Source organism: Cyanistes caeruleus, chromosome 3, assembly GCF_971803275.1.
Source record: "Cyanistes caeruleus chromosome 3, bCyaCae1.hap1.1, whole genome shotgun sequence".
Lineage (NCBI taxonomy): Eukaryota > Metazoa > Chordata > Aves > Passeriformes > Paridae > Cyanistes > Cyanistes caeruleus.
The window spans coordinates 89,141,090-89,154,860 of record NC_141703.1 but is presented as its reverse complement, the minus strand read 5'-3'; the positions used below and the strand labels follow the sequence as shown (position 1 = coordinate 89,154,860).

The 13,771-nt window shown below is 37.5% G+C and overlaps 1 protein-coding gene across 6 annotated transcripts in view; it reads right to left on the bottom strand.

The window, feature by feature from the left end:
* The window catches only part of SPAG17 (sperm associated antigen 17), a 90,993-nt gene that overhangs the window by 4,625 nt on the left and 72,597 nt on the right, over positions 1–13,771 (bottom strand). For 4 of the 6 annotated variants that reach the window (XM_086884001.1, XM_086884003.1, XM_086884004.1 and 1 more), the window contains exons 32-45: positions 13,455–13,576; positions 13,149–13,279; positions 11,461–11,588; positions 10,912–11,091; positions 9,163–9,276; positions 7,700–7,745; positions 6,009–6,099; positions 5,531–5,584; positions 4,284–4,386; positions 3,495–3,591; positions 2,523–2,621; positions 2,242–2,393; positions 1,614–1,780; positions 676–736 (exon numbers count right to left, since the gene is read on the bottom strand). In XM_086884001.1, coding sequence (XP_086740127.1) covers positions 676–736; positions 1,614–1,780; positions 2,242–2,393; positions 2,523–2,621; positions 3,495–3,591; positions 4,284–4,386; positions 5,531–5,584; positions 6,009–6,099; positions 7,700–7,745; positions 9,163–9,276; positions 10,912–11,091; positions 11,461–11,588; positions 13,149–13,279; positions 13,455–13,576 — 1,545 coding nt within the window. The remainder of the gene's footprint in view (positions 1–675; positions 737–1,613; positions 1,781–2,241; positions 2,394–2,522; positions 2,622–3,494; positions 3,592–4,283; positions 4,387–5,530; positions 5,585–6,008; positions 6,100–7,699; positions 7,746–9,162; positions 9,277–10,911; positions 11,092–11,460; positions 11,589–13,148; positions 13,280–13,454; positions 13,577–13,771) is intronic. The other 2 variants (XM_086884002.1, XM_086884006.1) reach the window with 2 other exon arrangements.

Below are 13,771 nucleotides of genomic sequence, written 5' to 3'. Positions count from 1 at the left end.
CTGGCACTGCCTCTCTGCACAAGTCATTGCTTCTTGATTCCATGAATTGGCAAGATATTGCCTGGTATTACATGGATGCTGTGGGGACAGTGTCCACCATTATTTATTTATTCAGAGATAACATGCAGGTGAAAAGAGAGACTGAACAAAAGCAGAAAGCATGAAATCTTCCTACTTAATGGGATAATTTAATGTGCTATGGTGCTTTGCTAGATAAAAAAGGTGGAGAACAGCTGGAAGCAGGAGAAGAAAGGATTGAGGCAATAGTTTACTAGTTTCAAATTCTGAAGGTATCAGACAGGAAGTTAAGTATTTGCATAAGACAGAGCAGATATAACACCTTAAGCAGAAGGGAAAACTCAGAGGCAGTGTAAAGTAATCCCTGTTTGCTTTGAAAAAGCTCTCTATAAACTCACTGCATGACCTGCTGCTTTCCACTGAACATTTTTATCCCTCTCCATTCTGGCACAGGCTGAGACTCGAGTACATAGGGTGCTGCAGCTGAAGGTGGCAGAGGGAGTGTGGAAGAGAGCATCACTTCAAATAACTTTAAACAAAACGGTGTACCCTGGAAGCTCTATTCCCAGACAGCTGCTGTCCCAGAAAGGTGCCCTAGCTAGCCTGAGGGTAAACTGAGTCTAGAAAAAAGCCCAAAAGGTGTCCTGTGTAACCTACAGGTCCTGGTGTGTACATCACTGTCAGTCCTGTGTGCGGAGGTGGCTGCTTCACCCAAAACCTGTCAGAAAGAGAAAGGAATCAGTTTGCCAGAAACTGTTTCAGTCAGGAGAAATCACATTGAGGAAGCAGGCTGCCTGCTCTTCCTCTGCTGTTTTAAATGACAGCAGAATTTTTTAGCTCATCCTTTCCATCATAATGTACAAGTTGGACTACAGCAGTATTCCTGGGCTTCTCATGAAGGCTCAGATTTCTAACAAAAAAAACCCCAAAGGAGCAGATGAATGGGTCAGAGTAAGCCTTCAAAGAGCTTGTTAACACTGCCTGGTCCTTCCAACAATGTGAAAGAAGCATCTTAAATGTTCATATTCAAAGGAAGCTGAAGTACAAAACAGCTTCTTGGCAAACACCTGTGTATTGCAGACCCAAATGTCCATAACAGTCTTTATTTAATGTTCTTCAATGTGATTCTATTGCAGAAGACATAATGGCATGAATTTCGTGCAAATAATCTTTAATTAAATGGTACCAAGTAAAGCAGAAGTTTTGCTTCCTCATTTCTTACTGATTGTTTCACATCTGAGATGACAGTCCTTTTGTGAATGCAACTTCCTACTGTTCAGGTTTTTAAAGATCATTAGATCAGATATGACCTTTACTTTTGCATTGCTCTGGAACTGATCCTGTGGATTTCATTCCCCCCTGAAGAACAGTTTACCAGCATGCCCTTGCACCAGAAGCTGTTAAAGGAAAGGTAGTAGAAGAGGCGTTCCTAGGATATGGCTCCACTTTACAGAAAGCTCTGGCAGACCTATAAAGTGGCTGTCAGATTTCCTGCGTTTTCTCTGGAGTGGGGTGGCTCCAGAGAAACTGTACTTGATTTTTGTCAGGATCTATTTGGAGAAATAAAAACCAGGGTACTAAGAATTCAGACTAACCTTGAGAAGTTCACACCAACATTCTTTATGATGACAGTGGTTGTGTAAGTGCAGCCTTCCTTTAGCACTCCAAATGTCACCCTGGGTGGGATGAGATGGAAGCTGGTAAGATCCTGTCTTGTTGCAAGAGAAGATATGTTGACCTTTCCTGAGGCAGGATCTTCTATCTTTACAAACAAAATATGAGACAAAGAGAAAGTTGGTGGCCATTAAGTCAGGTGGAGAATTACTTAACCTGTATTTGACCTCTGACCACTCACCCTGAAAAATTACAAAAAGACATCCTAATTTGAGTAAATACTGAAGCAGCACTTTGAATACTGTCTGAAAATTTATACTGGTTTGAGTTTTCAGGTGTATTAAGCCATTGAGGTGTCTCAGGGAAAAAGGGGGAAGCTTTGCTCTTTTAGAAATGGAGTTTCATGTAAATGCCTGATGCAGAATGTTTTTCCTAGCAGTTGAGAGGAAAGGTACTTCTAGAATTGTCAGTAAATATAAATGATTTGCAACAGCCATATTTCAGTAAACAAATTCAAAACACTTTCCAGTATTGCTCCAGGGTGAAGATTTTATGGAAAAGAGATTACTCAGAGGATATAAATACTGACAAGAAAGATGTTATTTTTACCTTTTTATTTGGTATGGTGTTTGGTTTTTTCCCCTGAAGATACGATGGTAATACTACTTTCTCTTTTCTCGTCTGCCCTGTAACATCCACTGCCAGACTTGGAACTTTAAATTGAAGGGGTGTCTCTTGTGCTCTTGCTGCCATGCTTAGGTCTGGAAGGGAAAGATTTCCAAAAGCATGAAAAAGTGACAGGTGGATTTAAATTTGTGTTGCAAATATTGTGTCAAGAGTTATAGAAAGATACCAAGTTGCTCCAACTACATTCTGGAAGGCAGGTGTACCTGCTGTGCTGCTGGAACCATCGTCTTCTTGGGAAGGATCCTGCAGTGGAAGGCTAGATGAAAGTGAAGAGTCGCTTGTAGTATCAAGAAATTCAGCTGCTAAAGGGAGAAAACAATGGAATACTGAGTCAAGTGTTTTTTATGATCACCATCATTTTCATAAACATGTGGAACAAAATCACAGTCTTTGTCACTTTAATTTAGACAATCTTGGAAAGCTGTCTACATAACCATGAGAAGCTGAGAAAATTCTACATGTGGCATTATGCTCTACTGGGCCACAGGGATCTCAAAAATGCCTGTTGTATGATTAGTCATTTCTTGTTCTCTGGCTAATTGAACTAAAAGCCATTAAGGACTAAAAGACAATCCAGCATAGATTTTATGATGATTGAAAATATGAGAGATACGGAATTAACGGGGGTCTGATAAAGCCCCACAGAGGACTGTTTTCCTGATAGGAATCTTTGCTGTATGACTTTTAATCTCACTGTATGATTTCAGTAACTTGTCAGGGCTGCGTTTTAAACAGAACTGAAGTATTCCTCTCAGTTCTGAAAAGCTCAAGCCAAAGATAACAATTCCGTCTTTCACTGCTTCCCATTATGGAGTCACTGCTTTCCTCCTATATCCTCCAGTCTATGTTTAGCCTGCATGTTTCCTATTCCATGTTGCTTTTGCACTAGTTCCCTCTAACCACTGAGTTTCAGAATGAAATCTCCTATATTTTTCCTACAGTCACATAAGTTTTTTTTCTGAATTTGGCCTTCTTGGTTCTTGGCTCATCTACCCCTAACTATTATTTATTCTGTTAAAGTTTTTCTCGAGCATTTTTCATCTATCCATTTCCCACTCATAGCCAAATTCTTCAGTTTAGCATCCAAAGCAAATGGTTCTTCCACATTCAGTGATGTCTGCAAGGGCTTCTTCTTCCTGAAGAAGATACAAAACCGATGCCAGAAAGTCGATTACCTCCATTGGGTTCTTTTATCAGCCACAGGGGGGAAGTTACACCTTCTTCTTTTTGAAGTGGAGGAAGTTCCTTCGATATTGCTTCCAAATCAGGAAACTAGAGAAAAGGGAGAAAGAGGGTTTAGGTTTCCCAACTAAATACCTAGGAAAAACAGCCAGCAGACACCCTTCTCCCCGTGCAAAAAAACCCAACCAACCAACCAACCAAACAAAAAAAACAAACAAAAAAAATTGTAAAGGAAAATGTATAAAAAAAAATGTAAAGGAAAATGTATATAAAAAAAAAAGGAATGCAAAGGAAACAAATAAGCAGAACCAACGTGGTGACTATAAAAGATATACAAGTAGTTACATCAGATTACAATTTACGTTTCTGAGTAGGCTTTTTGCACTTACAGCATTTACCAGGTGAGATTACAGCAGGAAAGCCCCCAAGATCACCTCTAAATTAAGAATGCTAGTTTTACTTATTCCCTTTCTAATAAACAGGGAGAAGAGTTTGAGGGGTAAGTAGAAAAACCTGAGGTTAAGCTTTGCTCTGAATCAGACTCTTTCCAGAGTTTATGTAAGGAATTTTATACAGTTTGTACTCAGTCAACATATACCATCTTCAAATTGGGATTTCCTTTACAAGGGCATATAATTCCCAGTATTAATTCTGCCATAGCTGTCCTTTATAATGGTTTGTTGAGATAAATAGAGGCTGAGATACAAACCCAAAATTGTCTTTGGGAGTATGGGAGATACTAGCTGGCCTAACAAAACTCATCCAGTTTTCAGCTGCATTACCTTTTCATCAAAAAAGCCCTTGCTGAATTCAGATTCAAAATATGGAGCAAATATTTTGTTTTTTATTGCTGCAAATGTAGTCTTCTGTTCATCCAGTTCTTTCCTAGGGATGTTTTTCACATTGTTGGTAAGGAAAAGAAATTAAAAAAAAGCATTATAACTGAGTTCACCCTGTTTTTCAGTATTATGCATCAAGGAATGGATTTGGTAAATGCAAGTGTCATTTTTTTCCCTCATTCATCACATTAAGTAACATTCTTGTAATTGGCATTTTTCTTTGAGTTGGATTAAGAATTAACTGGTCTGATCAGAATGCACATGGACAGTGAGTTGCCTGCTATGAAGAGAACCTCCTCAGAACATACTCCATTTCTCTAAACCTCATAGAACATGACTGGGACAGCCACTGGTGTCTTTCCAACCTTCCAACAAACAGTACAAGCTAAGAATTGGTATTCCAGATCCATTGAGAAAATTCTGAACACAAAACTCATCTAATTTCCTTATTTTATCATTCTAATCATACTGAAAGCTTTATCACTGGTTTTAGAGCCAAAATTGCATGATGTTCTCAGCTGGCTGCTGAGATTTATATATTTAAAGTAATTTTTAAAATAGGATGCAAAACAGTGTGAAATGATATATTAAAATATAACTCTGAAACTCTAAGAGTTTTTTTATCTCATGCAAGTCAGAATGTAATTAAGAAGCAATGTGGAAAGCCTTATGTGGAGCGCTGTGTCCATTTGAGCTGTCTGATGCACAAAAGGTCCACAAAGATGATTAAGGGTTTGGAAGACCTTTCATGTGAGGAGAGGCTGAGAGAGCTGGGACAGTTTTGCCAAGAGAAGCTTTGAAGCACAACCATGTGAGATGTGTCTGGGGTTCTATTGAAAAAATCAGCTTTTATTTGTGAAATATCTGAATTTTAACCCAAAGCATCAGCATTTGAAAATATTAATATATTTTCCACACTATAGTGGCAGAACCAGAAATGAAACACAGGGCTTCTGACTTGTTTTGCATAGTGTAAGTTAACAGTAATGCTGTTAGGTTTTGGGGCTGGGGGGGGGGGGAAAAAGAGAGACTCAAACCATTTAGTCAGCATTTCTGTTGAGTAGAAAATACCCATCATTTGCGGGCAAGTCATTGGACCATCACCCAAGACCTGGTGAAATCAGTAACACTCTTTACAAATTTAGATTAAGCTGGCTAATAAAATAACTTGATCCGACTAATATTATTACCTGTTCTGTTCTAGTTTGCTTTGCCACTTGGATGTTACTGTTACTCCTTCTGGACTGAATCACCCGGAAGAAAAAAAGAGAATAGTGGGAATGAGAAAACTAGTAGTCTTCTATAAATACAAAAGTATTTACAAGATAACCCTGGAAAGAAAATGCTTTTTATGAGTGTATGTTATGAAAACATCTCAGGTGACTCCCGACTTGTATGGTTTGCACAAAATTATTTGCTCATATCTGCATTTTTATTAGATCATTCAATCCAAAAAACATCCATAATTCTTTCCCAGAAAACCTTGAATTATTTTTCAGATAAGGAAGGAGAGGCATAGAGGGACAAAGTAATCACAGGACAAGATAATAAAACACTGCTATATATATCTAGGGATCTAAGTCAGTAAAGCACAGTGCCTTCCCTGTGTGCATGGCTTCACCCTTTGTGTAATTTACATTTGCACCAGTCCTCACTGCTCTGTCCTACCTCTGCTGCTGGTCCTCTCTTTGTGCAGTGCTTTTCTTCTCTGTGTGAGCAGGAGAAGCCACTGCCTGTTCATACAGCGCACTCACATGGGCTGCAAGGTGAAGGGTATTACTGACTACGAGTGCTCTGCTAAGCAGTGCCAGGTGTTATGAAGAAAAAACATCAGAGGATATATTTTTAATGCATCTTTCTGCCACTTTCCAACCTAAACAGAGCCTTTGTTACTGTGAGGGAAAAAGCAGAAAGAACTTCATTCCAAAATCAAGATCAGAACATTAACAGATAAGAAATTGAATTAAATACTGAAAGGACAAGAAGCAGATTAAGTGCACACTCCCACCCTGTATTTCCTGACATATTTTTACGTTTTTTCAAGATACAAACACCTGTGAATAGGAAAAATTGCTGACATTCAGTCATTTTCTAGCTGGGGTGCTCTGAGGTCTCTATCTACTGCTGAAGAAAATAACATGGGCTTTCAGAGACCCTTATTACATTTAACTTGCTTAAGCTTGTGTGTGCTTAATTGAGGCTGTGAAGCAGCCATAATCAACATTCTCATGGAAGGAACTACTAGTTCAATATGTACAATGGAGAAATGCCAGTCTTTCCACATTTAATATTGCGACCAGCTCTGGGGCTTTAATAAAAGAGCTGCCCTGTCCTCTGGCATATTTTATAAAGTGTCTTGTTTACTTTATACCTTGAAGCTAAATCATATGTCCAAAGAAATTTCCTCAGCTGAAAACAATTTTCTGTGGCAAAATTTAGAAGATGCGAGTATTTGTGAGATATGATCCTATTAGACTATGACAATATCTCTTAGTGTTCTGGGAATTACATAAGTTCCAACTTCAAAATGTTATTTTGTCAGCTTTTTCACCATAAAATATGATTTTATTTTCAGCTTTTTATATTTTTACCTATTTCAAAGAGTTTTTCTTTCCTATCTTCTTCATTACCAATATCACATTAAAATTTCAGCTCCATTTAAAAAGAAGCCGTTCAACAAGCATTTGTCGCAACTGTTTGTTTACTTTGCACAGTATGAGGTCTTTTGGCAAGTAGAAACACTCTTGACAAGGTATGAAGGGCAGAAAAATAACACTTTAAAGATGAGCATCACTATGGGATAGAATGTAATGAATTTTTCTATGGAAAAGGCTTATGGGTTTTTATAAAGAAACACATCCTAATTTTTATTTCTACATACTGAAAACACTAATCAGTGCTAATAAAAATCTTGTGAAAAAGTTCATGATACACTGCTCCATCTTTTCCCTTAGGTAGGTGAATGTAACCTGAACATGTGATGATTTGAAATTAGACTTTGAAGTGTAATAAACAACTAGGATTTACTTAGTTGCTTTGAAAAACTTGTCTGAAAAGTTGTTACTTGCATAAAAGTAGCCAAGTATTTTCATATTCTTTTATCTAAGACAACTCACTACATGTGGAAATGTGAGTCAAAACATCAAATACACATGCCTAAAACCAGGAATTATTTTTCAGAGGTGCTGGATCGTTGATGCTAACAAGTTCTAATCACCTGTGAGAGTCACACAGAAACATGTACATAGCACATAGATTAATTCACCTTTATATTCCCTCTTTAAAAATAATATCACAATACTTTAAAACTTATTATGATATTTTAAATTGTAAAAATACAGGTATTCAATTTTTATTACCTTTATCACTGAGCTTTTCAGCTGACTTTTCCCAGTCAGGGAAGGACTGTAATGAAGAAGGAATAACTGTGACTATATGAGAAATAACATACACAACATCAGCATCTTGTTCAAAGGATTTATATTGTAAACAAGTGTTATTTTGTCACCCCCATTCTTGTAGTCACATTGTCAGGTATTTCAGTGTGTTAGAAAACATAAGCTGGGAAAAAAGGAAATGAAGTACAATTTCCATGTTCTAAATAGGTATTTGTTTCCTTCTTGATGACCCATTTCACAGATAGCTTTGTATTTTATATGGTTACATTCTATTAGATCAACTAAACTTATTCCTAATCAAACTCAAATCCTTCTGCCAAAAATTTGAACAAGCTATATTGTATTAAACTTATACTCCCAACAAGTCAAATGGGAAATGTGTTCAGGATTTTGCAGGCTTTACTATTGAGGAGACCTCATGTGGCTGGCTTACAGTAAAGTGAATGAGGGTTAAGAGGCTCTAAACTAAAGTGTTTCCTTTATTCTCATGCTGTCTCTGACTTTCCAGTTAATTGGAAGCCAGAGTTCCTGTAAGCAGGTAGTCTGGGTTGTAACAGAGCTATTGGAGACTTGGGAACAATGTGACACTGGTTCTTGGGTCACAGCAGGTGCACACTGAGACTGCTGCTCACAAAAGAGTTGTCCAGTGTGAAATCTGTAACTGGAAATGTGCTGAAGGTAGCCAGGACAATCAACAATAATTAGTCACTAGACGAGTTCAGTGGATCTGAGCAGCATGTGAGATTCAGCACCTGGGTCTCACTGAAGTAAATAAATGGTTGTCTAGGGGATAGATGCAGATGGAGTTACTGACAGATTATTTCTTTGTCTCTCTTCCCAGAAAAACTGTGATCCTCTTCTCCTATTTACCCACCTTTCCCATTACCTTTTCCTCTCCTTTTTCCTTATGTGCTCTAATTGTGCATGAAAATTTGCAGATTTAAAAGAAAGAAAAAAAAGCTGCTCAGTAGTAATAACAATATTCCTCCAGACTGTTTCTGTATTAACCCAAAAGCAGGGTTTAAATTCTTACTATGGAGGTGGCTGTGGTTGAAATAAAAGTCTCCCATGTGCAATGACAACAGACTGGAAACATTTTCATCCTGATGTTGGGGGATATTAAAAAAAGTAAATTACTGGAAAGTAATTTTGGTCTGTGTGTTTGGGAACATATAATTCAGTAGAACCAAACTCTTGAACTGTTTTGAGCATCGCTTCCCCAAATGGCAGCAGTGCCCAGCTGAATTCAGAGCAGCTGAAGGCTGAGCGTGGCTCTGCTTTACCATTAATCTACACCAGAACTGGCACTGTGCTACTCTGACATTTGCTGGTTTATTAGTGGACAATGTGTTTCAAGGCTCACACTTCCACAGCAATACAAGGCTTTGGCTGAAAGAAGTAGTTAAAATTTTGATTTTTCTCACTGCAATCAGCTCACGGAGACTTGCAGCATTCTCCTTTTCCTCTTCTGTTCTTGGTTCTTTCACATTCATCTCTTCCAGCTCATTTTCATGCTTTAAGATGTTGTCTATATATTCCTGGTGGAACAATGAAAAAGAACAAGAAAGATGCAGATGTAGACTTAAAATAGATATTTACATTGACATAATCACACCAGCTGCTATAGAAAAGAACACTTTTCTTTCCCCACATTTCTTTAAATCAGTTGGATGGAAAAGAAGGTTTTAAACACACCACCCTACCAGAAAGCTACATGCAGTACAGAACTTTACTAACAGACAGGTTTGTAGAAACAATTTGTTTCCAGTGCCAGTTTTTTTTCACTTGTTTATATCTCTTTAGTCTTCTAGAAGATGGAGAAAGGAAGAATAATATTTTCTTTAGATCTTGATTTTACTCTGACAAAGTGAAGGTGTGGCTAAAGATTTAAGATACTTCATTCTGGGGAAAAAAAAATTAAATATTGATTTATGAGCAATGAGGATATTTCCACTGCACATTTATGCAATTATTACAACTGTTTTTTCAGTGCTAATAATTGCAGTTTTTCCTTCCCAGTGTAACAAAGAGCATTCATCTTTCTCTAAGAATCAATAATAGATTTGGGCAATGGAGAAATTTCCTTTGCCATTTTAGTGTGGAACTTTTCCTGTAGTGTTCTTTGAAAGATCAGTATGCAAATTAAAGAAAAATTTTTATATATTTATAGGCTGATAAACTGGTAACATTTCATTCTGGTAGACTCACATATCCCAAACATGTCTGGGCTGGACAGCTGTCAGTGATTTTTCTATTGCAAGCATGTTTTCTTTGAAATGTAATGGAGGGGAGGAAAGAAAAATTATATAACTGGCTGCAATATGCTACAACCTCCACAAATTTCACATGCTGTTAACTTTCAAATTCAATCTGCAATGCCATTATCAAAATAGGTTAAATGAACAAATGACAGGACACATATTTTGTTATTCTCTCCTTATTAAATAACAATGGGGTTTTGACTCTAAAATTTTTTCTAAGAGCATCTTCACAATGTGAATTAAATAAATTAATGTTTTACACCAACACTGAGAAGGGCAAAGCTGCTAACTTTTGGACTCCATCTCAGAACACTGGCACAGGAGGTCTAGCTTGCACCCTGCTATGAACCAGTCACTAAGAAGGGATGGTCACAAACTTTGTCAGAAGGCTACACAGCTACTTCCTAGACAAAACTCAGACTGGAACCTGGAAATGTTCTATGTTGATTTATGAAAACAAATACATAACCAAAGCCAGAGTGTGTTTCAGTGACCAAAGTAATTGCAGAATTATGGTGAGCTAGAAATTCTTGTTCAGCTTTCTAAGTTTAAGTTCTTAAGACTTTTTGAAGGAAAACAAACCCTAAGCAAAATAAAAGCAAAGTAACAGAGATCAATATTGACAGCAAGGAAATTATATGTTAGAGTACTGTCAGTGATGTATACTGGACTGGATCTCATGTATTTGCTCAGAAAACTGGGTTTCATAGGAGGTAAGTAAAACAATTGAACTTTTTCAGAAAAACACTTATAGAACATGTCTATATATGAAATAATTGTTCTTCAAGCATAGTAGATTTCTTTTTCTCGGGTATATACTACACATTTATCACACCCAGTTTGTCTACTTGTCTGTTTTCTGTTGCTTCTTGGAAGCATTCTTGGAAGAATGAATAAATGTGGTTGAACTACCTTGAGAGAAAGCTGCAGTTTTTCTCTTAGTTCATCACAGAGTGGCTTATACTGGAATAGCTGGCGGATTTGCAGTTTTTTGGGACATTTTCGCACAGACACTGGCAAGGATAATTGTGCTGATCCAATACTGAGACCCTTCCAAACACGCCTTTGGACTGGGGGACCTGTGATCTCCCCCTGAACAGAGAGGAGCAAACAAAAAGAGCAAGAGGTTACTTACACTTCTGAAAAATGCAGCTATTGGCAATGTGTCTCAGATAAAAATCATGTGCTCTCCTTATAGAATCACAGACAATAAAGCCAGCAGATTCCTGGGAACAATTTATCTATTCTAAAACTTCTTCATCTGGTAAGATAAGCTCCCCTTAAAACTGCTATATCCCGTCACTAAGTGTAAAAGGATCAGACCATACATTCCCTGACACAGCCTACCCTTTGCTCTGTCTGCTTAATAAACTGAACTTAACATTCACATTGTTTAGAGCTTCATTTCCCCACAAACATCTATTGCTTTATTATGAAAATAAAGTTTTGAAACAATTATACCTCAGGAGGAAAGGATTCTTCCCGAGTTCCTGACCGAAGATATGGAGGAACAATACTCTCTGGTTCTTTCTTCATTACCCAGGGGGATGCTTCAGCCATAGGGCGGAGGATAGTAATACTTACAGCACCTGGTTCAAAGATACATTCTGCTAAGAATCAGTTCAAGTTAAAAAAAATAAATTAATGGAGACAAGTGTCTCAGACCTACAGAACAAAACACTTATCTACAAAAAATCTTACTGCTGACAGATAAAACTCCATGCATCCATGGCTACAGATAATATCAAATCACTGGTTGATTATAGAATAGTTGTACAAGTTCAGATTACTCAGCCCATTTTTAACAATGAACTGCTTATGCTACTTGCTTTAATTCTTGGTTAACAGCTCAGTTGTGTAGTGTGGGGAATAACCCAAACAAGCAAGTACAGATAATTGACCCATGTGTACTGAATATTAATCTCAGAAGCAGTACAACATATTCAGAACACACATAATTCATCATTGTATTTCATACTTCATATCCTGATCACCGGATGGATTCCATTAGAGATTTATTTGTATTGTTTTAATAGTCTTCAAAATATTTTTTCCAGCCCAGCCCAAAAATTACTTAAATCTACTATGATCTACCCCACAGATGACCTTCAAAATGGATATCACAACTGAGGTAATTTGTCAAAAGGATACAAAATTGTGAAGCCTTGTTGTCAAGGCAAATAGAGCCAGTATTGTGAAAGGTGGAGCAGGAAGTCTGGGAAATCAGAAGTGCTAAATAAATTTTCTTGACTGGGATTTTGACTGGGTATGTATCCTCTCCATCTTTCTGATCTTTTCACCTTCTGCAATTTTCTCTCTCTCTCCATGTCCCTTCTTTTTTCCTTTTTCCCATGGCAGAATTATTTCATTTGATTTATGCAATGGGGAACCAGTCGTTTGTGTGAATAGAAGTACATTTAAAAATGTGTCACACCTTATAAGAGTAGTAAGTGGGAAAGCTGTCTTATGTCATATGCTTATGACATAAATCTGGGAGAAATATGTCTTAGAACTTTATGGCCTGAAGCAAACTTCCCTTATCATTCCCTTATATCCAGGGGAACTATACTTCCCTCTCTTTTAAAGATTTTTTTTTTTTATTAGTATCTACCTGTTATACCACAGAGTCTTTTATAGAAACATGGCATCTCCAGCTAACTTCACAAGACAACCAACAATTCCTGGACATAACTTCTTGCATTGCTGCTACAAGGTGGATGGTACCACATAGTACTGGCAATTCCAGTCATGTTTTTTCAGCTTTTTAATATGTATTCTTTCCAACACACAGACTAAGGGTCAACATCAGGGCATCACTGTTCTAATTGCTACATCATTAATGGAGACTGTGATACATTCAATTTTTTTTTAATGATAAACACAAAGAGTATATTTATTTGGTATCACTTTTTATTTGTCTGACTGAGAGTCATGGATAAAAATATGCCATTTGTTTGTTCACTTATCCCTTAACAGCATCCTTCAGTTTATTCTCTGCTTCCTACAGTTTTCCCCCAAACTTCTTTCTTTCACTCCTAGAAGTGTGGACCCTTATTTACAAGGGTAAAAACATTTCCTGCCCATATAAGAGTTTTGAAACTTTGCAATTCTTTCTACTAGTAGTCTGTCAGAAAAAAGAAGTTTTCTACCTGGCTGTTCTTGTACAGGATCTCTCAAGACTGCAGTGGCAGGATCACTGCAGGCCTCAGCCATACACTGGTGTACATCCTTTTCTCGCAGGAGCTCCGTTCCAGAACCATCCGCAGAGATGATGAAAAACCTGCACAGCCAAACACACACACGGGGCTCTATCAAGAAAGCAGAACTCCAACATGATGGCAACAATTGTGCAAATACAGAGTACTGAACAAAGGGAGCACAAATCTGTGAACCCTGTACAAATGCTGTGCAGTGAAGAAAAGGAAGTGTTAATCTATGAATGCAACGCAGTTTACCTTGGGGCATGCTCATTATAAGTGATAGGTTTGTTAACCTCCTCTGCTGCTGAACTTCTGTCCTCCTTGCCATCAGAGCCAATGCTGGGAATGCACACATCTGTGCTGCCATCAGCCAGGACCTATGGCAGAAATGATGTTAAATTAATTGAGTTAAAAGATCCTTTTAAAACGGTGACTTGCTGGTGAACTTTAACATAACCTAGCCCAGTGAAAGGGACAGGGAAAAACATTTTATGCTGAGCAACTGGAAACTCACAGGAAAAAGAAATAAAGAAGAAAACTGAAAAGACAGTAAAATCCCCAAAACATTTCTA